Genomic DNA, 27,840 nt, shown 5'->3' with positions numbered 1-27,840 from the left:
CATCTTCACTTGGCACGCTGTTGAACCACCATCCAATCGCTGACGGTTGATCCTCTCCTCAGACTCTGACAGAGAGTCATACACCCTGACTCGATTAGTGCCAAAACAAAAACGATACCCCACCGTTCTTCGAGTCTAGCGGTGAAATCCATTTGATGGGTCATATAGCAAAACTGAAATTGTGCCCAAGATCAACCAGCTCAAAAATAAAAATCTCATGCGCCACCAATGTAACATCATGCCATGTTCATGTACATGGCAAACTCCACATACCCCAGCACAGGAGCAGGCTTTAGCATCAGAAATCGGCAGGCCCAGGCTAGAGCTGACCGTTCCGAGATAGTCAGAAATGTCCAAAACCACAGCCAATCTAGTCTTTTGGGGAATCACTCACCCAAGTCCATCATCTGGCATGTCCACGATAGGGCTGACCGGTCTTTTGGTCACTGGTGGGGCTTGTGGAGTGCAAGATTACTTCTTTTTCTCTTTAATGCGCTTCTTAAGTTCCAAATTCATCCAAGGTAGGCCCTTAAGTTTCAAAAGTCCAAACACCTTTGAAGGTACACGCAGGTTCTTTAAATCGTCGCCAGTGTTAAAATGAATGATAGCGCGCAGGCATGGGTCTTGTATAAAGGATTTATGATTTATTCTTCAGATCCAAATCACATGTTACAGGTTATAAGAAGATGTTCTGTTCCTTCTTAATGCCCCACCAGGAGCAGCGTCCTCCCTGCTCAGCCCCTTCTCACCAACTGATCCCACTAGAATCCAAACCACCCTCAACATTCTATCATACCTCATCAAAGGCTGAGCAGGCAGGCAGAGAACCAGAGTAGGGAGAGTGTATAGAGAATAAGCACATTACAACATATTGCCCCACCTCCACCATTATAGTCCATCCAGCATCATGCAGTATAGGGATGCATTCAGCAAAGATAGTTCAGGTTGAATGAAGGAGTCCAAACAAGCTTAACTGGTCGTTGGAGGTATTTAAACATGACATTGAGAATGCACAGAAGAATTACAAATGATAAAGCAAGCAAAAGTGGTACAGTTGGAGGAAGGAGAGATGGTTTGTGCCCTAAAAAAACAGGGAAAGTACATTTTCCAGGCCCCTAAGAGTGCAGAAGCTCTTTCTGAATACAGCTAAATTAAGTGATAAAAGCGTTTGCACATGAACAGGGTGGCTAAGTGCATTGTAAGGGAGTAAGGTGTTGAAGAAGGAAAGAACCATTATAATTGGTCGCATGAGTTGGATGTGGAATGTTATGTCACTATGGCAAATAAGGAGGAAGGATGGAATATTTTCGAGGATACAGTTAAAAATAACTGAGTAAAGTGAGATAATTCAGAGCAAATCAGGTCATATAATCTTAAACCCTTTTTATTGAGAAGACTTACTTGATTCTGTAAAAATAAATGATATTTGTTTTATTACCTTTTTGTAAATATATCTTTAATATAATTTTCTTTTTAGGTTATTAGTGATGGTCTAATTTGTATTTTATGTTTCCTTTTATGGCATTCGTGTTAGTAGGTATATCACAGCTTTACAATATATTCTTATGAATAATGGTACTGAGATCATGGGCAGTTAAGTTGAGTGGGTTGGAGAGGCAGCCCGGAGGAGTTGTATGGCGACTGTCCAGGACCAAAACGCTTACCTTCCCTTTGTGTCATCGATACCTTCACTTGCAGAGCTCTTGTGAGCTTGGGACTAATTGTCCTTCTACTGATTCAGGATGGGTGTGAAGTTGCAGCCCCGGTGCCCCTTCCTGGTGTGGTAGGATTACTGTCTCTACTCTGCTTTCTAGGTCACACTAAGTTTACCTAAGCATCCCTTGGTTGGTTCTGCCTTCTCACCACCTTGCTTTCAGCCTGTTCCCGGTCGCCATGGTTCATGCCAGAGACTGGCCACCCTGCAGGGCTCGATCAACGTGAACCGACTGACTGCTTTGACTCAGGGTCTGGAATGTAGCTGAGTGGATGACTGGGTGGGTTCAACTGATGTTGTGGCTTCTGTTATCTGGGCCCTGCTTTTTGGAGAACTTGAGGGAAGTGACTCCTATTACACACTTTGTTTCCTTGTCTCAGTATGGTTAGGAAGTAAAAAGTCTTCAACTGTATTCCCTAGATAGAAACTAATGCTCCTAATGGGGATCAGAAGGTTTTTAAACAATCTTTGCCTTCACATTAGAAAGACTTTTCACTAGCCAAAGTTTTGAAAACCATCACTCTTCTTCTGAATAAAAAAAACTCTGTTTTAAAGATAATAGCCTGGTAAATTTCATATACTCAATAAAGATGTATTGATGCTCACTGTTTTGACTTTACAATTTCAATTATGTGAAGCAGTATTCTCAACCTGCCATTACAGAAATCTCCCTTTAAGGTCGCCCCTCAAGCCTGACAACATTTTGCAACTTTGTATGTGCTACAGAACATATATTTGGCCAGTGTCACCAGACTGTCTTCAATAAGTCCTGAATCCATTGGCAATCATGTTGCAGAGAAGTTTGTCAAGGATCGAGAATGTTTTAGGAAAAATAAGCATTTCTGTGCGAAGACCACATAAAGCACTTATAAGAGGTGACACAGAGAAAATATTTGACAATCTAACTTCACCTTTCCTTTTTGTGTGGGTCTTTATTGACCTATTCTGCGGTGTAGTACATGAACTAGGTGCAGGAGATGCAGAGCTGCCTGAGTTTGGTATGAGTATTTGGGAGTTGTTTTCAGTGTAACTATGTTCCATGCTTGTATGTCCTCTGGCACTTTTGGTAGCACTTTATCAGAAAATGGTACAATGCTGCAAAGCTAACTTTGTGAAGAGCTTCAATATCCTGTGCCTGCAGGAAATCTGGGCTGCCAGCCAATGATTTTATTTCTGGATTATTCTGCCTATATTGAAACTGACAAAAGACGCAGACATCTGGGGGCTTAGCATTATTTTTATCAAATAGTTCTATCTTACTAGTTACTGATTAACCTCTTTGTACTTGTGATTTTAGTCTCTTGCATACATTTACTTTTTCCATTTACTTGGGACGAGTACAGCTGTGATATTTTTGCTTTGGGCCACAAACGACCGAGTGAATCAAAATCTTGATGTTGTTCATAAATTACACTTGGCATACACGGACACCTCACTGAATATAATTGGTGTCTTTAAACAGCATATCATTTTTTTTTTACTTTGATGACCATCGTTTATCTGAGGAACTACTCAGTACTTCACCTTTCTAAATAAAGGAGATACTGGATTTGTAATTGCTTGGAATCCTTCACAATTTTCTGGAAGCCCTAAATTGAAGACCTAGAACTGATTACCCAATTAAATGAGCACATCTCTGGCGCCTGCAAAGATTCTTTAGTGTCACTAAGATTATTCTGTTCTATAGAGAAAACTTCCAGTCATCAAAGGCTAGTAGAGAGTGACCGTTTTTCTCACAGTTTTATATTAAATTCTGATAGCCAAACGTTATCGACCCAGGCACTACAGGTCGAAGTATCGACTGGTCTCAGAAGAAACTAAATAAGTGGTCTACCTCTATAAGTAATAATTTTGAAGCATGGAAACTCTCAGTCAAAACGAAATCAATGGTCTCTTCGCTTATCGAGGCAATAGATATACCATCTAATTTGATTTGGACATCATTAAGTAAAACCTTTTCTAGAAATTCTGTCCTCCCAAGAGAACCCGGAGATGTTTGTTGAGCAGTGATGAAATCTTAAGACATAATACCTGGTTCAGTAAAATCTTAAGGCAGGAGAAAAATGCCAGAAATGTCATGCAATCATGCTAAATTATTAATAGCTTTGAATTATAAAACTTTTTTAAAAACATCCAAACCGACATTTGGGCAGCTAAGTGGTAAGAGGCTAGAAGTTATCCCCAATCATAAAGCTGTTTTTTTTTTTTTTTGTAAACAAATTTTTATTTGTTAAATACACGTCGCGAAGCTCTGTAGCCCAGAGACTTCCATCGTATCAAGAAACAACATATCAGCTCTGACAAGTTTCTCATAAAGTACCTAATAACAATTACAGAAGAGACGTGCAAAACAAGAACCGCCCCCTCGATTAAAAAACAGTGAACACTCCCTCCCCTCCCCCCCCCCCCCCGCACGGCCAAACCAATCCATACAGCAAGTCTGTGTGCGACTATGAGTCTGTCCTTACTACAAATCATGGCCATATAGCCCGGTAGCACCCAATAGATACGTGTTGCACGTCCCCAAAACGCATGTAAAAGAGCGCCGGACACCCAGGCAATCATCCCTCCGAAATGGGTTCCAATTCCAATCCCCTTTAATCCGCCCACCGCTTCCAAATTTTAAAGTGTTTTCGCGGGCAGCCCCGCGCTACATAAATGGGTGCCTCTAGTCCCATACAGAAATCCAGCCCAGCCTTCCAAGCCGATATTGGGGGGGCAGCCGCCGCCTTCCAGGCCCTTGCTATATCCCGTTTGGCAAGGGTAAAACCCAGAAGCATCAGATGGCGCTTATAAATATTGCCCCCTATATCGTCCATCACATGTAGGAGTACCAGTTTAGGGGACCGAGGAAGATCCCACCCCAGAACCTCTGAAAGACATGTCAGTACGCCCCGCCAGAACCTAGCCAGTGCAGTGCAGTCCCATACAGTGTGGAGCAACGTCCCTTCATCACACATGCAGCGAAGACAAATCGGGGATGCCACCAAGCCGGCCCTATGCAAACGAACCCTAGTGAAATACACTCTGTGGAGGTATTTGCATAAAGCTGTTTTTATATAAAGTCTGGCAACTTTATATAAAAAAATTAGATTTCACTATAGATAAAGACGAACTGCATTATCATGCAGGTTACAGGAAAATATCAGTGTTTAAGTTGAAAAGTAAGAATGTGAGTGAGGTCATTATGAAGCTGTGCTTAGATAGAACGCTGGGCCCAAATGTGCTGCCTTATTTAAATTACATGTTTGAGGCATATGAGCTGCAGATCGCACACTTTGCATTAGATCGCCATCTGGTGTTGGGCTCGGATGCTTGCACCTTGTTGTTGTCTTGGAAGAAGTCTTTGTAGTCATGAGATAGGTGACTCCTCCCTTGGACGATAGTGCGCATGGGCATCGACTCCATCCTCATATTGTTTTTTTCCGGCATTGGGTTTGGATGCAACTTTTGCGCACCAGTTCGAAACTTCATTTTAAACATTTTCGATACGCAAAACTTTTCTCTAACTCTTCGGAATTGGCTTCGAACGTCTAAATCTTCGACGCGCCTATCATCGATTCCAGTCGACGACGCGGGACGCTGGGCCGATCAACGCCGTAAAGGCCTATGGCTCATGGAAAGGATGCCGTTAAAAAAATGCCCCCAGTGTGGAGCGAAGTTCCCACACACTGACCATCAGAAGGTCTGTAACCTGTGCCTCTCGCCAGAACACGACGAGTCCAACTGCCAAGCCTGCTCCTCTTTTTGATTGAAAAAGACTATCTGAGATCGTAGGGCCCGACGACACATCATGGCGCAGAGATCCACTCCGGAACCAGTGGACATCTTCGACGAAGGCCCAGATGTCCCAGAGGAAGATTCTGAAGACCTGGAAATCGTGTCAGAGGCAGAAGACTCAGACGACCCCATCACTCCTGGTCAACGAGTGGGTACAACTGCCCCAGCCCCACCACCTAAACAGAAGGCACTGGTCAAGACTTCGCCTGTTGGCCCCAGTCTTGACCGAAAACACACTTCAGAAGCCCCGGGCCCGGCTCCGAAGAAAAAAAGACCAGCCTTCCGGTAGCTCGGGACCAAGCAAACCGCATGTAATAGTCCAACAGGCGCTTTCGGTACCAAAGCCAAAAGAACACTCTGCTCCAAAATCGGCTCCGAACGCTTCGATGCCAAAAGACAAACCGGCCCGAACACCCTGAGGCCGATAGACAAACCGGCTCCGGACACTTCCAAGCCTAAAGACCACCCTTCGGCTCCAAGACCAAAACCCTCGGAACTGAAAACCAAGCCAAAGGATTCTACCACACCTCCTAAGGCCAAGGAGCAGAAACCTCAGCTTCGCTCTGACCCGAACAAATCGGCGCCGAAACAGCCAAGAGAAATTTTTCATCCGGATCCTGTCGATCCCAAACAGAAAAAGATCTACATTCATCCCAAAACAGGACATGTCACAACTGTGCCATGCAAGAAGAGGAAGCTAGACACAGCACACACCCCACCAGTGCCTGTGAAGGACTGTGCCACTTCACCCATACCACCTTCTTCTCCTGTCCTTCCTTCTAATCCCATTTCTCTCCCTAAACCTGTTACACCACCTCTGCCTGTAACCTCTCCACCACATACACCACCACCACACGATGATGAGGACGATGACTTAGGGGGAGACCCTAATGACCCGTTCACGGATCCACAGGACACACCACAAGACGATTAGGGTGATTACAATGACCCAATAGATCCATCAGACCTCCCAAGCCCTCAACCATACCCAACAAAACCATCTCCCCCAGACGACAACATTGGTTTTGGACAACTTATCAATAAGGCTGCTGTTTTTCACGGTATGCACATGCACTCAGACACAACAGAGGAGGATTTTCTTCTAGATACCTTTGAAGAGTCACATAAAACTGTACAAATCTTACCAATGATTAAAGGGATCATTAAACATGCCCCATACATATTCAAAGACCCTGTACAAGCCAGGATTCTTAATCCTAGAATCGATAAAAAATATAGACATGCTCCTGAAGACCCTGCGTACATCAAAGGACAGCTGCCTTTAGATTCACTAGTAGTTTCCAACGCTAGGAAACGTGCCAATTCACAAATATCCGGGGATGCACCACCCCCGATAAAGAATCTAAATTGCTAGATGCATCTGGCAAAAGGGTAGATGCACAAGCGGCCAATCACAGGCGCATAGCCAACACTCGAGCACTGCTGGCTAGATATGATAGGGCCCACTATGACCAGCTGGAAACCCTATTACAGCATTTGCCTGACCAATACAAAACTCAGGCAAATGATCTAATACAAGAGGGCACATGAATAACAAACGCCTCAATTAAATGTGCCCTTGATGCAGCAAACGCTGCCTCTAGGTCCATCAATACTAGTGTACTGCTCAGACGACATGCCTGGCTACGCATTTCAGGCTTTAAGCAAGAGGTCCCGACAACCATTCTCAACCAGCCGTTCAATCAAGAACAACTTTTTGGACCAGCTGTGGACATTGCTCTTCAAAAAATGAAAAAGGATACACAGACTAAGTCCATGGGAGCATTGCGGTCTCGACACACACGTGGCTCCTTTTGGCGCTCCTTTTATAGAGGAGCCTCCAAAAATGTCGTGCAGATAACTCATCTTCATTCAAAAATACCACTTAAACATACCCCAACAGAGGCTATTTTAGAGGAGGATACCGGGGGAATAACAACAAAGGGCGAGGCCGAGGTAACAATAGCACTCACACCTCCCCTGCTAATAAAAACTGACTTCCCTCCACTCCCCCCAGACCATTCCACTCCGGTCGGGAAGATTATCACAGTTCCTACCTGTCTGGAACTCCATCACAACAGACAAGTGGGTAAGACAGATTACCCAGTATGGTTACTGCCTGGAACTTACAGATAACCCCCAAACATACCACCCAAGCAGCGTCCAATGTCCACAGAACATCTTACACTTTTAAAACAAGAAGTTCTCTCACAGCTTCAGAAGCAAGCCATAGAGCCAGTCCCCTTACCACATCAGGGAACAGGGGTTTACTCGCTGTATTTCCTGATCCCCAAAAAGGACGGGACTCTTAAGGCCAATACTCGACCTTAGACCCCTCAATCTGTATACACTCAGATCATTTTCACATGATCACTCTACAACAAGTGCTTCCACTGCTGCATCGAGGAGACTTTCTTGCCACACTAGATCTCAAGGACGTCTACTTCCACATTCCCATACATCCTGCTCACAGGAAGTATCTGAGGTTCATAGTGGATGGACAACACTATCAGTTCACAGTCCTTCCATTCTGAGTCACCACAGCACCCAGGGTATTCACAAAATGCCTTGCAGTGGTAGCAGTACACTTAAGGAGACAACAAATCCTTGTCTTTCCATATCTGGACGACTGGCTGATAAAAGCCAAGTTATTCAACCAGTGTGCAACACATTCATCAAACCATCCAAACATTGGGGTTCACAGTCAACTACACCATGTCCCATCTCCAGCCCTCTCATGTACATCAATATCTAGGGGCCACAATAAACACTTCCACAGCTCTAGCAGCCAGGATAGCCAGTATACAAGCTCTTGTCACCAAATTTCAAACCCAACACTCTCTCCCAGCCAGAGTGTTCATGCAACTCATAGGCATGATGGCATCTTGCATATTTATTGTACCTTATGCAAGACTTCAAATGCGTCCCTTATAAGAATGTTTAGCACATCCGTGGAATCAGGCTCAAGGACTACTTACACATCCGGTGTTGGTGAACAGCCGCACACATCGCTCTCTGCAGTGGTGGAACACAATAAACTTATGCAAAGGGCGGCCGTTCCTCGAACCTGTTCCACAGATAGTACTTACAAGAGACGCATCACTCACAGGATGGGGAGCCCATCTCCTCAATCACACAACCCAAGGCAAATGGCTCACTCATCAAAAAGTGCTCCATATCAATCATCTAGAACTACTAGCAATATTCCTAGCACTAAAATAATTCCAACCACATGTACAGAACAAGGCTGTCCTGATCCGGACGAACAACATGACAGCCATGTATTACATACAAAAACAAGGAGGCACACATTCTCTGCAGCTGTCCCAGCTTGCACAGAACATTTGGAGATGGGCCATCCCACAAAACATATACCTGCTTGCACAACACCTTCCAGGAGTTCACAGTCAGATTGCAGATCTGTTAAGTCGACAAACACAGCAGATTCACAAATGGGAGCTACATCCCCAAGTTCTTCTCCCATTTTTCCAGATTTGGGGCCAACCAGACATAGATCCGTTTGTCACGCTCAAGCGCAAAATGCCCAAACTTCGACTCCAGGTTTCCACACCCTTTGTCCAAGGGCAATACGATATGGATGAACTGGTCAGGCAGATTTGCCTACGCTTTTCCGCCACTCCCACTGATTCCCCTAGTGGTACGCAAGCTCCGACAACAGTCTCTCAAATTGATCCTGGTAGCTCCCACATGGGCACGCCAACTGTGGTTCACAACACTGCTAGAACTCTCTAGTTCCACACCAAAAACTACACCTCTCCCCATCACTACTAACGCAGAACCATGGAGAGATAAGGCACCCCGATCCAGGTCAGCTGAATCTGGCAATCTGGCTCCTGAAGTCCTAGAATTCGGTTATCTTAACCTTCCACCAGACTGTATGAACATCATTAAAGAAGCCAGGCACCCTACCACTAGAGCTTGATATGCGGCAAAATGGAACAGGTTTGTCATTTACTGCACTAAAAATAATATTGATCCACTGGATGCATCCATTCAGGACATCATTTGCTACTTACTACATTTGCAAAGATGTAATTTAGCATATTCATCCATACATTTACATCTAGCAGCACTTGCTGCTTATTTACAAAACAGACAACACTTGTCACTTTTCAGGGTCCCAGCAATTAAAGCCTTTATGGAGGGCCTTAAAAGAATCATTCCTCCCAGATTACCACCCTCTCCAGTGTGGAATCTAAACCTCGTATTTACTAGGCTCATGGAACCCCCATTTGAACCTCTACATAAATGTGAACTTCAGTTCCTTACATGGAAAGTAGCTTTCCTTATTGCAATCACCTCTCTCAGAAGAGTAAGTGAGATCCAGGCTTTAACCATACAAGAACCTTTCTTACAAATACATCGTAACAAAGTGGTTCTCAGAACAAATCCAAAATTCCTTCCTAAAGTCATCTCGGCATTTCACCTTAACCAATCGGTGGAGTTAGCGTTATTTTTTCCAAACTCAGACTCCGTAGCAGAGAGAGCTCTTCACACACTAGACGTCAAAAGAGCACTACTTTATTACATTGACAGGACTAAATCCTTTCGGAAAACAGAACAATTGTTTGTAGCCTTCTCTCCACCTCATAAAGGTAACCCCATCTGCAAAGCTGGGATTGCAAGGTGGATTGTTAAATGTATCCAAATATGCTACCACAAGGCTAAACACACGTTAACTATTCCCCCTAGAGCGCATTCCACACGCAAACTAGGGGCTTCCATGGCATTCTTAGACAACATACTCCTAGAAGACATTTGTAAGGCAGCAACATGGTCTACCACACACACACCTTCACTAAACACTATTGTGTTGACGTGCAGGCCCTGCAACAAGCTTCTGTAGGCCAAACTGTTCTTAACACTCTTTCAAACTACTGCAACTGATACAGGTAACCACCGCTAGGGGAGACACTGCTGTACAGTCTATACAAAGTGTGCGATCTGCAGCTCATATGCCTCGAACGGAAAATGCTACTTACCAGTATGCATCTGTTCTTGGCATGTAGAGCTGCAGATCCGCACACACCCACCCACCTCCCCGGGACCTGTATCTGTTCCAGTACTATCTTATTTGGAGATACACACATGGGCATCTTTTTCTTTTCTACTAACTCCATCATTTCCTATCATGGCGAAAAACAATCTGAGGATGGAGTCCATGCCAATGCGCACTATATTCCAAGGGAGGAGTCACCTATCTACTACAAACTTCTTCCAAGACAACAACAAGGTGCAAGTATATGAGCTCAACACCAGATGGTGATCTAATGCAAAGTGTGCGGATCTGCAGCTCTACATGCCAAGAACAGATGCATACTGGTAAGTAGCATTTTCCTTCTTATTGGTCTAGATGGCTCAGTCGACTATTTGTTTCACTATTGCTATATTACTGGCTTCGTGGAAGGGGTCACTGCTGCATCCTCTATGAAAAAAGGGTATTTTACAGATACTTCACATAAGAGAATTATGAGATCAATCAATGTTGATGTGAAATATTAAGTGAACATCTTACGAGATGTAATAGAAATGTGTTGCACTACTTCCTGAATCTGCCCAATTAGCAAAAATCTGAAATAAGGCAGAATGAAAGAACTGCACTGCAAAATCTCATGGAAAACCACAAGGTGTCCCCGTTGCCAAATCCCAAACGTCAGCACTTGTAGTAACTAGGAAACGTTTATGTAAGGAATCTCGTACATGAAGGAGACTTAATCTACAAGATGAAGACTAGTCAGTGCTGAATAAATCAATCCTAAACATTAGAGCTGGAAAAATCCTTCAAACAGGCAAAAACCCTTGATAGTTACCTGAAAAGTGCAGTATGGGCAGCAGCCATAAGGAACTCAAAACACGAGCCATCCAGCAGCTATACACTAAAGCCTGGGTGCAAATATAGATTATTTGCTCATGACATTATCCTCTAAGACCTATACAAAGAGGCCTGAAATGAGACTGTATGTTTGTCTTGCAGTTCAACCTCTGTGTTGCGTATCTAGCTGTTGATTTGCCCAACCCGAGAACTTTCAACAGGGATTGGTAAAAATCTAATTTCCAATTTTACACTATGATAGAACTATATAGGCCTGCAACATCATCATGATGCTCTTCATGTGTACTAAAAAATTAACAAGATGTTAGAAATCATTACAAAAATAAATTTTTAGTGGGATAAGGAAGATCAAGAAAACGGGCAATGGTTTATGAACTAACAGCCAAAAGCAAGATCACAAACCTCCAATTCCTCCAGGTGGGGTTTAACAAAAAACACCGCTATCTTGATCAGTTAGTGTAGGAGAGTAGGATCTGCACTTATGTTGCCCTCACTTTTTTGGGCAAAGGGAAGTGGGTGTAACCACCCACCCCCATGACCCTCCTAGAGGAGTGGTCATAGAGCTAGTCCCTCCCTTTCTTTTACTATAAGATAGGAACACCTTGCCATTGCAAGTTAGATAACGTGGACGACGCTTTACAAGAAGAATCCTGGCCCTTCGACGTTCCACTACCTTTGGAAGAAAGAAGAATCTCCCTTGGAGTCAAGGAGTGACTCCCCTGCTTGGCAGGCACCTGAAACTCTAATCAACAGTCGCAAACTTTCCCGCTCCCGCCGGAGCCCGAAGTCCCTGCAGCCCCGGAAGTGGATTTCCTGACTTCTCGACAGCCATTGTGAGTCCCCAGCAGAGCTGAGGCGAGTGGACCCCACGAGTGACGAGGAACCGCAATACCTGGGGACCGTGCACTATTGTTGAGTGCAACCCCTTCACGACGTTCTATGAACTTGTGCTTTAGACCATCTGTGGCCCAAGCCTCCAGCAGGTTTTGCAGCAAAAATCAGCGGCCTACCCCGTCCCGAGTGACCGTGGGCTCCTGTGAAGCATTTCCTCAAGAGGCGTCTTTGCGATCCCTTGCCTGTTGGCTTGTGGGTCCCCCGAAGACTTTATCAACTAAAAGGGCTCCCCTGGTTGCTCCAGGCCTGCCCTCACTCACCCTCGCTGGGTGAGTCCCTCAGACCTTGCGGGTCTGCACCATCGACTTTCTTCACACCACACAAGACTTGCTGTTGCCAAGGCTTGTTGGCTACAATCCGGTTGCCGACACCGCAGTCAGCTGCAGACGTCGTGGAACACTCCGAATCTAGCTGCTGGTCATCGTCGATCCCTCCTGGACCTCGTGAGCGAAGAGTCAAAACACCCTTGATCACCTGAAATCACCAGACATCCGTGGGCATCCATTTTCCTGGCCCCGGGTCACTGGCAAGTGACTGTGAACACTGTCCCTTCAATTTTCAGGTCTTCTACATCTTGAATCCAACCTTGGATTCCACCGGACACTTCTTCAGTCGCCGCTAGCAGCAAGTCTTCTTTGGTCTCCATAGAAAACAGCGACGCGACCCGACACCAAAAGACACCTATGCACCCGGCTTCCCTGGGTGAGGTAACTCGTGCACTCAAGTGCCCTAGTGTGTGTTGGCCCTCGAATTACTTACCTTGTAAGTGGCTTGCTTGTAGACTTCCTCGAAGTACCCTAAAACTTTAAAAATCAAACCGCAACTTGTTCCATTGTAATCAATAGGGAACCCGCGGCTGTGTTCTCACACTGCATGCGTCTCCCGTGGGTCTGTTACTTACCTGCTATCACTGCAGTCATGACGCCCCAGCGATTCTACAGGCCCTAGGCCTTGTCATTCTGCAAGTCGACTTTCCAAAACCTCTTTTTAGGTCTCGGCTAGCGAAGGCTGCGCTTGCGCAGTCTCGCTCGTGAGATTTAATGACTTGGAGAAGAGGGGCTTGAACCCGCCCCTCTTCTCCCCTCTTCTCCATTGGCTGGCCTCTTGAATGCTGGCCAGCCATTGGAGAAGAGGTTTGTCTCTCCGAACAGGCCCCGTCCTTTTCGGATTCGGGGGCATGTTTTTTGCTACTTTTCTCATTATCTCCTCCAGCCAATGGCAAGAAGAGAGAAAAGAAAAACACGCCCCCGAATCCGGAAACGCCGCTGCCTTTCTCCGAGGCATTTCTGCTTCGCCTCGGAGAAAGGCGGTGGTGTTCATGGCATCATCCCCTGCTCCTCGGTCTAAACACGGTCCCTCCAGGGGCCCTTCAGATGCCCTTGTTAATGCTTGTACACAGAGACACCCGTAGCACGTTACTTTGAGAAAACAAAACCGAGACAATATTTTAACGCTGGGTCCTGTGTTGGTTAATGAAGCTTCAGGTAAACCGCAACAATACAGTCTAGACTACGCATTCCACTAAACAGCAAACTCTACGAAGCCAGCAAGTTGGAAACGAAGACGTGCTTCTGTTTCTATTTTTTTAGGCACTATCTCTTTGATCTCCGCTTCCTCATTCTTCGCTCCCTCAGATTTCTGGTGTGTATCGGCGGCATCTCGTATAATTAACCCGAGCCCTACAAGGCCTCTGTGATTACGGGAGCTGTGCCCTGAAGACAGCCTGGAGCCAGGGGCGCTCCGGCTCGCTTCCCCTCCCGCCCGAACAATGGGCGGCATCTCGGCCCGTCTGCACCCGTCTGAGGAGATAATGTTACAGCGCGCCGGCCCGGAGAAGCGTGCGCAGGCATGTCACTCAATGAGCCCAGGGTGAACCTGTAAGCGGACTCTGCGACCTGCAGCCAGATCGGCCGACCCAAATCCCCGTAAGATTGCTGTGGAGGAAGTAGGAAAGGAAAATTATAAGGGCAACGAAGAGCCCAGCAGGCTGCCTCCTGTGCAATAATACCCAGACAAAAACAGTGTGTACGTTTCATTACAGATCAGACGGTTTACCAAGTGCTCAGCCAGCATTAATGTACGGTAACATGAACAGGAGAAAGTAAGGGCAAGAGGGTGAAAAAAAAACAGAGTCAAGGAGGTGCAAGGCTAAAATAAACTATGTAAATGCTCAGTATAAATTCATTCATTCGAAATGCACCTTCAAAACGTTACAGCACTGTTTTAAATAAATTTTAAAAAATACTTTTCGAAATACTGGAGGAGAAACATGCATGTAAAGACGACGTTGAGGATGAGAATTGAGGATTACGCAGGGTATATGACGCGATAAGTTTAGACGGGCAGTTCTGTTTGTCCTGTCAGTTTCCCCGAGGCCCCAGTGTACTTTGTTTTCCAGTCTTTATTTTTGCAGTTTTTTTTAACGCGAACTCGACTCCAAGGTACTGGAGCGCTTTTGCATCATCACAGTTACACTACACAAGGACACATTCATTTTTGTAGGCACGGGGCGATTAAGTGATTTTCCCAGAATCACAGAATGGTGGACCGACGCCGAGCCTCGAGCCTGGTTACCCAGTTTTAAGGTCGGCTGCTCTGGCCGTTACGCCAGTCTTATTCTTCTCAGAGCTCAGGTACTCTTAGTTTGTCCAAGTAGTATTTAAACACAAGCTCTGTTTTGTCTAATTAGGTATGCTACTTCTGGCATTCAACGTTTGTTTGAACACATATTTTCTACAGTTACTCCCGTGCCATCCCTCAAATTCGCTCCCTCTGGTTTGTATCGTGCCTTCCACTGCTAGGATCACTCCTCCACTCTGTATTGCTTTCAGGATTCTACTATCTCAGCAGCAATGCTGGTGGCCAACAACGGAGTTGTTCACAAACCTAAAATATGTGATCACCTAAAATCGCGGTGGAACACGGCCAGCGTCCGCGCGACAGTGTTTTGGTTCCTGTTTTAACCTCATTGTTTAAATTCTGCTTAGTTATCTTGCCCTATAGTACCATGTGGTCTATATAGTTTGCCCGTCTGTTTACGAAAAGCGGCGCACCAGCACCAAAAGGAATACATGTAACTGCTTGTTTGCCACTTTTATTTAACTCTCTAAGCGCCGTCGCCGGAATAGTGTTTATTTTTTACTCATCTAATTTACTTCCTCCTCAGAGCCATTGTGTACCGACGTCTTCCAAGGCCTTTTTACAGTTGCGTGTGACGCACGCGTCCTTTCGAAGGTTTTGGGCTGAGGAAGACAGCGTTGCTACGAAAATTACCGTCTGCCCTACATACGCTAGTATCTCTGTAAATGTGGGAGGGGTTAACTTGAAGGAACTGAAAATCCCCATTTCTCCCCAGGGCTGTAATGAAATGCTCAAAAAAGGAACCACATGAAAACATTTATTGTAAAGAAAATGGAACCGAACGCGATGTGACTAGGACACTGCTTCTACCCCAGTTCACTCTTTGCCACCCCTCGGGGCTCGGTTCTGGTTATGCCCTGGTACCACTTTGGTACCGTAGACTCAGGACAGAGTTAAAACAACAAAAACAAGGACCCCCATCTCCTCTCCCTCCATAGGAACAGCATACCTCCTCTTTTCTTCAGAATTAAAGCAACCACATAATTCAGCCCCAGTGGTCAATAGCTTGAAATGAACCAGAATAGATAAAACATATTGAAGCCTCAAGATTATTCACTTTGCGTCACCTATGGTACAATATATTCTGCAGATGGCTAAATTGGCTCAGTAGGTCAATGTGTCTTCCGCCCGCACTAACGTCTATGCCCTCTGCATACCACAGGCGTAAAACACCACAGCTTGTTTCTGGCTTTTGTTTTAGGCCATAAAACAAGGACCTTAGGAACAGGAACATAGGGTAGTCCTAAAGTATGTTATTAAAGTTGGTGCAAAAACTAAAAGCTGTATGGCACGCACTGTATGAAGAAAATAGTATTCCTCTCAGGACATCTTAGCTGGGCGAGCTACATGGGTACAGTTAAACTTGCCTTGACTGCGGCCACCCAAATATAGACACCAAACTGGCTTGCTGTCTAACTACCGATTCCCTCACCCAGTACTCCAGGCCCACCAAGGTAATGAATCACCGACGCCTGTGAAATGCTGCCGGTATAGGGCATTAAGCACACAATGACCTTTCTTCACTGCCTCCCCAGCTCCCAACCACACACGGGTCACAACCGGGGGGAGTAAGAAAAAATCCTCTAAAGCAAACATCTCGCCAAATCTTAACAAGTGATATCTGAAATGTGGCGTCATAATGCTTGGAAGTTAGGTTAGTGGTCAAATGCACACTTAGTATATGTGTCTGCAGTGGATGAAGTGGCTGTTCGTGTGTTCATCACATTGCAGTTCAACGATACACATCTTCCCGACTGTAGCAAGGTATTAACATCAGCACCACATTCAGGCGCACAGCAGCCTCAAATGCAGCAATAATTCACCTCGTATTATTTTTGGCGGAAAAAGAGAATAATTTACTGTAAAGTGTGGGTTGTAGTTGAAGGCAGTGTGAGTTTTTCTCAGTGGGACAGTATGGTGTTCAGTGTGGGAGACGATGTGGCACTATGGCCAGAGCTGCTGAATTTGGAACTGGGGAACCAGGTTCAGCCTTAATAACCAGTCCACCAGACGACTCTCCAGTGAGAGCACAATCCCATGCTAGACCTTAGAAGGCTTCGCAAGACCTTAGAAGCACTGGTGTCTAAGCACCAGCAGGTGGACCCTAGCACTGGCAAGTCTGGGTTAACCTTCAAGTTTGTCCACCACAATCCATACTGAAGTTCACCTCCAGTCTTGCTAGCAGGCCTATGAAGCAGTACAGCCAAGAACAACAGTGACTCTGTCACTGAGGTCACAGGACCCTTGAGAAGGGCCAGCTCTAGGGCAGTGCAACCAGTGTGACCGGGCGCTGACTTTGGGTGGAGACATTATGTTTGCAAGTAAATTAAGCTTTTAAAAGCGCTTGCTGCCTCCTTCCTGGCCTCCAGCAATTTTCAGCAACAATAAAAATGTCATGGTTTAATGTTCTTCCTAGAGAGAGATCAGAGTTTTGTCTAGTGGAAGTTTTGACTCCTGGAAAGGTAGCACATAGGGTTAATGTGCCTGCAGCAAAGAACATGTACCATGCAGATCACAAAGTGCACATAATGTAAATAGGTCAGTGGGCTTCTGCATGTGTGTGTAGGTGGCTCTGTGGGTGGCTCTATTTGTGTGTGGGTTGGTCTATGTGAGTGGCTCTGTGGGTGGCTCTGTGTGTGTGTGGGTGGCTTTGTGTGTGTGGCTCTGTGTGTGGCTGCAAATGCAATAGGTCTCGCATTTGAGAGTGATTAAGCGATTGACATTGTAAATAACAATGCCGTTTCTTTAAATGTTTTAAAAACAAAAACATAAACAAAAATAATGTCATGAGCAATGCCAATAGCTCTAACTTTAACAATGCCGAGGCCGTTGCATTGTAAATGCTTGTTTAGTATATGGTCTGGTACGCCCCTAGGGCCCCAGCCATATTTGTGCTTAACTTATTGTGAAACGTTGATATTTGAATGTGTTCCTGGCTTCTAATCTCATAAAGAGATTAGTAGAGTGTGTCTAGAAATAAATACATATATATTTGATATATATACCTGTGTTGTGTCCTTTCATTTGGTAATTCAAGAGATTATAAGGTAAAACAAGCTGCCTTAAGTTCCTCTGAGACTTAGCCTGAAGGCTGCTCTCCACAGCTACCACTAGGATAGCTTTCTTTAAAAGGTTGTCTTAAACCTATCTACCATAAGAGTCGAATTGGACTGGTGCAAGGTGGCCACTATAACTAGTGACCAGCATATGCCAGGCCAACTTCTCACAGTTAGTATCACTAAAAGCAGCCTTTGACAGTCTTGCACTCAATCCTCATCCAAAGACCCTGAGGCTGGAACTGTGGCCCTGCCCTTCACCGGGCCTGCTCATTCATTTCTGCATGTGCTCCAATGGTCAGCCTTGCCCCTTTCCAGTCTGACGCCACCAAGCTGATCTGTGGATTTAAACAAGATTCTTCCCTGAGCCGCCCCACCTCTTTATTGTCTACAAGACTCCACTTGCTTCCATTATTCAATCCCACGGACTCCACATCATCTCTTAAGCAGATAAAACAACTTCTACTCCTCCTCTAGGAAGACATGCCTACCTCGCAATCTAACTTCGTAGCATGCATGTCTGACATAGCAGACTGCATGAAAAGAAGCTGCCTCAAGCTCAGTGATTGCAAATCAGAAGTGGTGCTTCCAAGCACACCTCTCTATGGACCCCTGCCCGGTGGCCCTATTCCTGTGGACCACCAGCTATCTCCACCAATGCTGCTAGGAACCTGGGTATCATAAATGGCAGTCAAATCTGCATGGCCAGCCAAGTCAACATGATAGCAGTAGCATGCTTCCCTAAACTCAAAATGCTCAGAAAAATCCCTAAAAGGCTCCCACTTGATACTTTCAGGACAGTAACTCAGGCTCTCATCACCAACAGACTACACTACAGCAACGCCCTTTATGTTGGCCTCTCTATCAAGCACTCCAACCGACCAAGTAGCTCAAAGCGTGGCTGCTAGACTCATACTCAACCTTCCTTCATGAGCCCAAATCTCCAAACACCTTAAGGACCTCCAGTGGCTCCCCATCAAGAAATGCACCACCAGCCAACTACTCTCGCTCTTCTACAAGTTACTCCATAACCTAGGCCCTGCCTAGTTCAACTACCACTTCAACTTCCACACCAAGCAACTCAAATTGGCTGGCCAGCTCCTCACACACATCTGACAAACTAAAATGGGAGAACGCACCTTCTTCCCCATCGCCCCCAAGACCTAGAACAAGCTCCCCTTCAGAACAGCCAGCTTCTTACTCCCCAAACCCAACTTAAATTCAGAAGCAAGCTGAAAACCTGGCTTTTCAACTAGTCTACTCTTGTCTCAGGTCTTCCCTTCCAGGGCACGTATATACCCTCCTTGGTAACTAGCATGTGATACAAGTCGGTAGAACATAAGCAGCGATTAGAAACTTATTGTAGACTCCGTGGTATTGCAGACTATGATTTTAAATATCTATTTGATGCATGTTATAAATATGATCTATATTGACTTGGCAGTTAAGTTGTGCTTTTTCAATGGCTGTCCATTTCTTTTGATGTGTGGAGTAAAGTTTAAAGAATTATTTTAGTGTTGAAATTGAAAGTTGAACCACAGTCATTATATGCTCAATAAAATGGCTGAATTATCAAACAGCATTGTCATGCAACGTGACCAGTGCTGTGCAGCTTAAAAAGCATGTAAAATTTGAAAATGGTGTACTAGAATTCTGAACTTAAATTAGCATCCTTAGAGTAAGTGGTGTTCTCTTGTGGTAAGAGGTCTTTAATTTGGTCTTGACACATTACTGGAAATTGATGATTAATTTTCTTTCAGTATTGTGCTCTGTCATTTGCTTTATTTAGTTTTAATTCTCTGCATTATATTTAAAATTCTTTAAAAATCCCCTAGATTTGTATGATATTTTGTAATGAGCAGTCTGTTCTGGATCTTTCATGGCCTCAACAAATATTCCATGTGTGCTGGGTATTTCCACCAACCTTCCCAGTATACCAGTCCGGTCATCTTCAGCCGTAATGCAAGGAACATATCGGTTAAGGAAGCTGCCTGAATACAATAATGGGCAATGCCCATGTTTATGACTGTTTTGATTATCTGTGGAGTTCTCTGCCACACACCATGCCAGATCGGCATATCCTTGATATCTTCTTTGAAGCTTAACCGTGACCAAGCAACCAGTTTAGATATTCATTCTCAACCTGGCCTGCTCAGTGTTAGCACATTTATTATAAAGCACTATACACAAGTCCTGCGAAAGATGAATCCATGTGTCCATATTATTTTCAGAAGTGTGTAGTATGTAATCCTATGGCTGTCTTGGCTAAAGTGTTTTTCCGTTTTGGCTTTTGATCCCCATTGATCTTTTATCCAGGTTTTGGAACGCATTCCTACATCACATGTCCTTGCGTGTGCACCCTCTAACAGTGCAGCTGACCTGCTGTGTGAGCGCCTTTTGAAACACCGAGACAAGAGGGAATTGTACAGGATAAATGCGAGCAGCAGAGACTTCCGCCTTATCCCAGAGGTGATTAAGGTACGCATCAGAAAATAGTGTTCGAGGCGTATGAGCTGCAGATTACACTCTGTGCATAGATCGCCATCTGGTGTTGGGCCCGAATGTCTGCACTTGTTTTTGTCTTGGAAAGTCTTTGGAAGGCACGAGGTATGTGACGCCTCCTTTGGATCATAGTGCGCATGGGCATCAGCTCCATCCTCAGATTGTTTTTTTCCGCCATCGGGCTCGGATGTGTTCTTGTGTTCCAGTTCGGAACTGTAAACGTTTTTTTTCGACGCGCAATCCTTCCCTTCTCGACGGTATTGTTTCGATCGCGTTTTCCAACCACACGCGACCCTTCAACTTCGAAGTCTTCGATTCCGGTCATCGACAAAGGCCTTCGGGCCTACCTGGGCCTCATCTCCGGCTCATGGAAAGCGCACCATTTAAAAAGTGTCCTCGATGTGGGTCGAAGTTTCCCCACACCGACCTACATGAGTTGTTCAACCTCTGCCTCTCACCGGAGCACGAGGCTGGAGACAGTCCAGCTTGTGCCTCCTTCCGCTCCAAAAAGACCATCCGGGACCGACTAGCTCGAAGAACAATGGCACGCTCGTCATCTTCGATCCCCGATGACATCTTTCAAGAGGGCGTCGATGTTCCGGAGCAGGGTCGAGTCAAGGGAGCAATCATCAGCGCCTCCGAAGCAGACAATTCCGACGTCGAAGACATCACTCCAGCTCAATGGGCCGTGAGTACAGACATCGACCCCGACCCACACCCCCCCTCGACACTGTCGAAAAAGGCTTCGGTACCACCTCCACCTTCAGGCCCAGGTGCACGCTGAGACACTGCTTCCCATGCCCCGCCTTCGGGCCCGATAAAGAAGCCTACTAAGCCTTTAGGCGACTTGGGCTCTAGTCCGCCTACCCTCGGTACCGACAAGCTAACTCCGGCACCGAAGAAAAAGGCGTCTTCGACCTCATCCACGCCGACCGCTGCTCCCACATCGAAGCACTCGGCGTCGAAGCCTAGCACCAGTTCCTCGGCACCGACCACACCCTCGGAGCAGACTAAAAAACGCCCACCAAAAGGCTCCGATTCTTCCAAACCAAAGACCTCGGAACAAAAAAAACAGCAACCGGTTCCAAGTGATAAAGACACTTCAAAACTACACGGTTCCAAGCCTCGAACTGCTACCGAGTCGATGCCCAAAAAACTAACGGCACCAAAGCCCTCTACTCCGAAGGATCTGTCTTCCACAGATGAACGGTTTCATCCAGATCCTACCCAAAAGACTTTAATGAAGGATCCTAAGACTGGTCATTTAATGCTCAGCATCAAGAAAAGACCATTAGAAATGCCTGCGCCTGCACCGCCACCAAAGAAGAGAGACTTCTCTTCCTCCTCCTCCTCCACCACATCACTCTCCCACACCATCACCAACCCCAATAGATGATAACACCTCAGATAGTGCAAGAGGAGGTGCGGACGATCAACCCCTTGGGGTCCCTACCCCTACTGGCTCCCCTGACCCATGGGATGATTACAGTGTCCCAGATGTCCCTTACACCCCACAGGATGACATTTATCCCACAAGGCCTCCATAACTCCCCACCCCCCCAAGAGGACAATATCGGATTCAACCAGATCCTCCACGGAGCTGCCCAATACCATGGGGTGGCCCTGCATACAGACCCAGTAGAGGAGGATTTTCCTATGGACACCTTTGATACCACACAAAGGTCCACCTCAACATTACCCATGCTTAAAGGGGTCATTAAGCACGCATCAGATCTTTAAATACCCCGTCAGGGCTCGTATCATCAACCCACGTATAGAAAAGAAATATAAAGCTGACCCAGTATACATTAAGGGCCCCGCACCACTAGATTCCCTAGTTGTCTCTAATGACCGAAAGAGAGCAAATTGCCAAACTTCAGGTGACGCACCGCCACCATACAAGGAATCAAAACTCCTAGACGCCTCTGTCAAACGCACAGCATCACAGGCTGCAAATATTTGGCGCATTGCTAATACACAAGCGCTCCTAGCCAGGTATGACAGGGCACATTATGACGAACTTGAGTCCATAATGCAGCACCTCCCTGACGAATATAAAAACCGGGCCAATGAACTCATCCAGGAGGGTAAAACTATCATCAACACCTCCATCCGATGTGCCCTAGATGTAGCTGATACCGCCTCAAGGGCAATAAACACCAGTGTCCTTTTGCGCAGGCATGCCTGGTTACGTATATCAGGTTTTAAACCCGAAGTACAGAGTTCTATACTCAATCAGCCTTTTGATGAGCAACACCTATTTGATCCCAATGTAGACGTATCCCTTGAGAAAATGAAGAAGGATACAGATACCGCCAAATCTATGGGAGCCTTGCAATCGCAAGCTACCGGACAGTCCTTTCGTCGCTCATCATTCAGAAGCACACATCGAGGGTGGTTACAGGGGGAATAACAGCAGAGGCAAAAACAACAACTCCCGCTCTGCCTCTACACCTACCCCATGACTTCCCACCACTTCCCCCCGACCATTCCACTCCAGTCGGGGGAAGACTCCACCAATTTCTCCCTGCCTGGATAAACATCACTTCAGACAAATGGGTCCACCAAATCATTCAATCAGGCTACTGTCTCGAACTAACATCTACCCCCCCAACCATACCACTCAAACACCGTCCAATGTCACAAGAACATTTGTTACTGTTAAAGCAGGAGGTAATCTCCCTCCTACAAAAAAGTGCAATAGAACCAGTTCCCCTGCACCAACAAAACAAGGGAGTTTACTCTCTCTATTTTCTCATACCATAGAAGGACGGATCTCTAAGGCCTATTTTAGACCTCAGACCCCTAAACCTATACATACACTCAGACCACTTCAATATGGTCACACTCCAGCAGGACCTCCATCTGCTTTCCCAGGGCGATTTCCTTGCTACTCTAGACCTCAAGGGCGCCTATTTCCACATTCCCATTCACAGCGCTCACAGAAAATATCTAAGATCCGTAGTGGACGGTCAGCACGATCAATTCAAAGTACTCCCATTCGGAGTCACCACAGCACCAAGAGTGTTTACCAAGTGCCTAGCGGTGATGGCAGCACACCTAAGAAGACAACACATCCATGTCTTCCCATATCTGGACGACTGGCTCATAAAAGCCAGCTCATACAAGCAGTGTGTACAACACACTCACGCCACTATTCAACAACTTCACGACCTGGGGTTCACAATAAACAACGCCAAGTCCCAGCTGCAAACGTCCCACATGCAACAATACCTCGGTGCCACAATAGACACCTCAAGGGCGCTGGCCTATCCCAGTCCCGCCAGGATAACCAGCATACAAGCTCTTCTCACCAAATTCCAACCCCAACACTCTCTTCCAGCTCGAGTGTTCATGCAACTCATCGGGATGATGGCCTCTTGCATATCCATTGTGCCTCATGCAAGACTCCAGATGCGTCCTCTCCAAGAGTGCTTAGCACGCCAATGGAACCAGGCTCAAGGTCTGCTAACAGATCTGGTGTTGGTAGACGGTCATACCCATCGCTCTCTGCAGTGGTGGAACACCAAGAACCTTTCCAAAGGGCGACCGTTCCTCGAGCCGGTTCCTCAAATAGTCATGACAGCGGACGCATCGCTCTCCGGCTGGGGAGCTCCCCTACTACATCACACCATGCAGGGCAGGTGGACACCTCAACAAAAGTTACTCCACATCAACCACCTGGAGTTACTAGCCATATTCCTAGCCTTAAAAGCATTTCGAAAACAAATATCGGGCAAGACTGTCTTAGTCCGCACCGACAACATGACAGCCATGTTTTATATCCAAAAACAAGGCGGGACACACTCTCTGCAGCTCCCAGCTCGCACAGAGCATATGGAGGTGGGCTATACCTCAGAACATTTTTCTCCTAGCCCAACATGTCCCAGGAGTCCAAAACACAATAGCCGATCTCTTGAGCCGTCCAACACAACAAATTCACGAGTGGGAACTTCATCCACAAGTTCTTCAACCGTTTTTTCAGATGTGGGGGCAACCACAGATGGACCTCTTCGCCACCCAACAAAACGCCAAATGCCCAAACTTCGCCGCCAGGTATCCTCACCCATTGTCCAAAGGCAATGCGAAATGGATGAATTGGTCAGGCAGATTTGCGTATGCTTTTCTGCCTCTCCTACCATTCCACTGGTGGTGCGCAAACTACAGCAACACACCTTGACGCTCTTCCTAGTTGCTCCAACTTGGGCCAGACAGCCATGGTACACCACACTGCTGGAACTCTCAGTAGTTCCGCACCAAAAACGACACCTCTCCACGCCTCTTAACCCAGAACCATGGAGAGATCCAACACCCTGACCCAACTCAGCTCAACCTAGCGATCTACACAGAAGAGTCACAGTGTAAAACTTAATCTCAGTGCCTGTATGTGAACCTCTGTACAGAATGGAGTGAGCAAATCTGTTTCAGATGGAAGTGGGTGGATATTTTTGCCTCTGTCGTATGCCAAACTGAATTGGTCTCTAGGTACTCTTAGTTTAGGGAGGTCAGGAAATTGATACAAAGGGAGATGCTACTTTATTTTTTTATTTTTAAAGTTCCATAGTCTACTTTGTAGCCACGTTAGAGCTCTGTGTTTTTCCTTATGCCTGTAGATGGGATCCTCATTGCCCTAAATTGTGTTTTGAAAATGACTTTTTTAAATGACTGGCCTTCCTGGAAATGTATGTATTTGGCTAGTGAAATGGAAGAAGTACTTGGTCTTGACAAGCCATGTTTGAACGTTACGTTTGATTTGAACATACACACATTAACTGCCTCCAGCCAACTATCCTGCACAAATTCCCATGTTGGACCTGGCATTCTTGGTGTGGTTTTTCTCCTGTTTTTTGCCTTCCATTCTCCTGTTTTTGCTGCCTTTGGGACTCTGCACACTTTACCACTGCTAACCAGTGTGAAAGTGCTTGAGCTATCTCCTTTTAACATGGTAAAGTTGGCTTACACCCAATTGGCATATTTAATTTACTTGTAAGTCCCTGGTAAAGTGGTACTACACAAGAGCATAGCTCCAGGTGGAAGTGTTGGGGTGTTATCACCTCACAAATAAATGTATTTTCTGAGAAGTAATTGTGTAAAGGTGCTTTCAGTCGGGTATGGTGAGGTGTCTGTCAAAATTCACCTGGAAGTTTTACATTCACACAGCCAAAAATGCACACACAATCTCTCCATCTAGTTAAAAAGTCCTTAAAAATGTTGGATATTTTACAGAACATTGTGTTTTCTCTCACATTGTATGCCTACCAATTGCATTCATCTCCCTTTCCTCTGCCTCTTGAGCTTCTCTCATGTATCCTGCTTGTCATATAATGTATTTCAATATTATATGCCAGCATGATTGTTGGAAAATCTGAAGCTCTCCCCCTCCACCCCACATCTCACTGACCAAGCTACGCCCCTGGTAGTACATGTACCCGGGTCCTGTAAATTAAATCCTACTAATAGGCCTGCATCACTTATTGTGGCACACACTTAAGTAGACCTTTAAATATGTCTCAGGGCTGCCACTGTAGCCTATGTGCAGTTTTAAACTGCCATTTCAACCTGGCAAGGTAAACCTCTTGCCAGGCCAAAACCTTCCTTTTTAATACATTGAAGTCAACCCTAAGATGAGCCCTAAATAGCCCATAGGGCTGGGTGCAGTGAATTAAAAAAAAGTTAGACATGTACTTATAAGTTTTACATGCCCTGGCAGTAAAATACTCCTAAATGATTCTTCCAATACCCTGTGGCCTACCTGTCCCATAGGATAACATTGGGTTAACTCATTACATTTAATACTTTAATACATGATAACTTTCAGTTGGGAGCAGATGGGAGTGTAGAGTTTGTCTATGGAATTGTAATTTAAAACCCTTTTTTATGGGAAATTAACATTGCGGCAAGATGGCGGCTGTCTAATCGCGGCTGTTGGGAGCCCTCCAGCTCGACCACTCCGTATCGTGTTTTCCAGTCCACCTACAGTATGCTCTGGGGAGAAGTGGTTGCTGCAGTAGGCTGCGCAAAACGCTTCGTGAGGATTGTAGGTGTCCTTTCGCTTCGGACGGTTCTCATTTCATGGATTCCGACCTGCACTGCTTGGCCGGTGCTGCTTTTTGTCACCGGAGCTGCCCTGACTGGGAGCAGCATTAATCAGGCTCCAGTTCAGGCAATGTCTCCAGTAAAAACCAAAAATCAGTGGCGAGGCAGGAGCGCTTTTCGCTGAGGCAGGGGTCCTCAGCGAAAAGACCCCCACCAGGCGAAACAGAAGGCATCTGGCTGAAATTTTTCAAGAACCCTCCCCCCCCCCCCTCGCACCAGTGTGAAGGATTTAGACAAAGTCTCTAATAAAAAAATTGCACAGATGCAAGACCAGCCGTCCCCCACAAGCTTAGCTCCACATTTGCAAGGCACTGGATCCAGCAGTCTACACCAGATGGAAGACGCTTTGCCCGGGATACAATCACCTTTGGACTGTGAGGTGAGCCAAACCTTAATTTCTCCTAGTGGAGAGGGGCAGGTCTCAGAGTGCCTTGATGGTAAAGGGGAAATACCTGAGCAAAAGAATGATGACGAACTGGCAATGGCAGGCAATGAAACATCTCAATTAGCTGGTCCTAGTGCTATACAGGAGGGGCCAAAGGAAGAGACTGCTAACGATCGTGGAGAGGAGGTGGAAGCTGCGGATACGTTTTTCTCCCAATCGTTATCACAGACTGGTCTAACTCAGACAGCCAGGGTCAGTTATCGGATTCCAGTGAGTCCAACAAGGGCAAGGGGAAACCCCAGCTGACGCTGGCACAGTTAAAAAGGGAAGGAATCTTTACAACAGAGGCAGTAAAAAGGAAAAGAAAACTTGAGGCCTTCTATGGGACTACTGTCTCCCCAGAATTAGAAGGAACACCCCCCTAGCTGGAAGCAAGTCGGGTGAAGCCGAGCCTGCCTCCCTTGACTCCATATATCAAAGTATCATGGCGCATAAAGACGAAATGCACATTGAGAGTCGGAGGGTTCAGACAGCGTGCAGGAAGATGCAAGGGGCAATCCAGAAGATATCAAAGACCAGCTCTGATTTTCTGGGGAGAAATGAGGAAGTAGAAAGCAGAGTTAATGCGTTGGAAAACGAAGCCTCAACCCATAAGGAGATGACCGTGTCACTGGAGAATCAAATGTCGGACACTCGCTGGAAATTGGAGGAATTCGAGAATCGGGTGAGACTCAATAACTTGAGCGTCCTTGGCATCCCAGAGGGGATTGAGGGGGGTGACGCTCTAAAGTTTATGGTCGATCTTTTAAAAGGAGCATTGCCTGAGCTGGGGAATTGGAACTGGGTGCAAGAGATACAACGTGCTCATAGATTTCCATTTAAACAGAGGAAATCCTCCGCATCAGCAGGGAATAAACCT

At 45.9% G+C, this 27,840-nt stretch overlaps 2 protein-coding genes across 7 annotated transcripts in view; both read left to right on the top strand.

The window, feature by feature from the left end:
- LOC146869487 (RNA helicase MOV-10-like) overlaps positions 1 to 27,840 on the top strand; it is a 567,813-nt gene that overhangs the window by 314,732 nt on the left and 225,241 nt on the right. For 5 of the 6 annotated variants that reach the window (XM_085654043.1, XM_085654053.1, XM_085654034.1 and 2 more), the window contains one exon: positions 20,255 to 20,416. The exons of the other annotated variant lie outside the window; for it this stretch is intronic. In XM_085654043.1, the coding sequence (XP_085510169.1) occupies positions 20,255 to 20,416 (162 nt within the window). The remainder of the gene's footprint in view (positions 1 to 20,254; positions 20,417 to 27,840) is intronic. 6 annotated transcript variants of the gene reach the window in all.
- On the top strand, positions 21,585 to 22,853 carry LOC146869488 (uncharacterized). Its single transcript, XM_085599670.1, has 2 exons — positions 21,585 to 21,649; positions 22,193 to 22,853. Exons 1-2 carry the CDS (start codon positions 21,585 to 21,587, stop codon positions 22,851 to 22,853), a joined length of 726 nt encoding a protein of 241 aa, XP_085455796.1.

Source organism: Triturus cristatus, chromosome 1_1 (assembly GCF_964204655.1).
Source record: "Triturus cristatus chromosome 1_1, aTriCri1.1, whole genome shotgun sequence".
NCBI classification, from domain to species: Eukaryota; Metazoa; Chordata; class Amphibia; order Caudata; family Salamandridae; genus Triturus; species Triturus cristatus.
Note: the sequence above shows the minus strand (reverse complement) of the source record. Positions and strands in the feature narration are given on the sequence as shown.

What these genes read in the sequence shown, in the direction of transcription:
- LOC146869488 (XM_085599670.1), top strand. Translation starts at nt 21,585, where the DNA reads ATGCCCAAAAAACTAACGGCACCAAAGCCCTCTACTCCGAAGGATCTG. An exon ending in CTGTCTTCCACAGATGAACG is followed by an intron (nt 21,650 to 22,192) that starts GTTTCATCCAGA and finishes ATACCCCGTCAG; the next exon opens with GGCTCGTATCATCAACCCAC.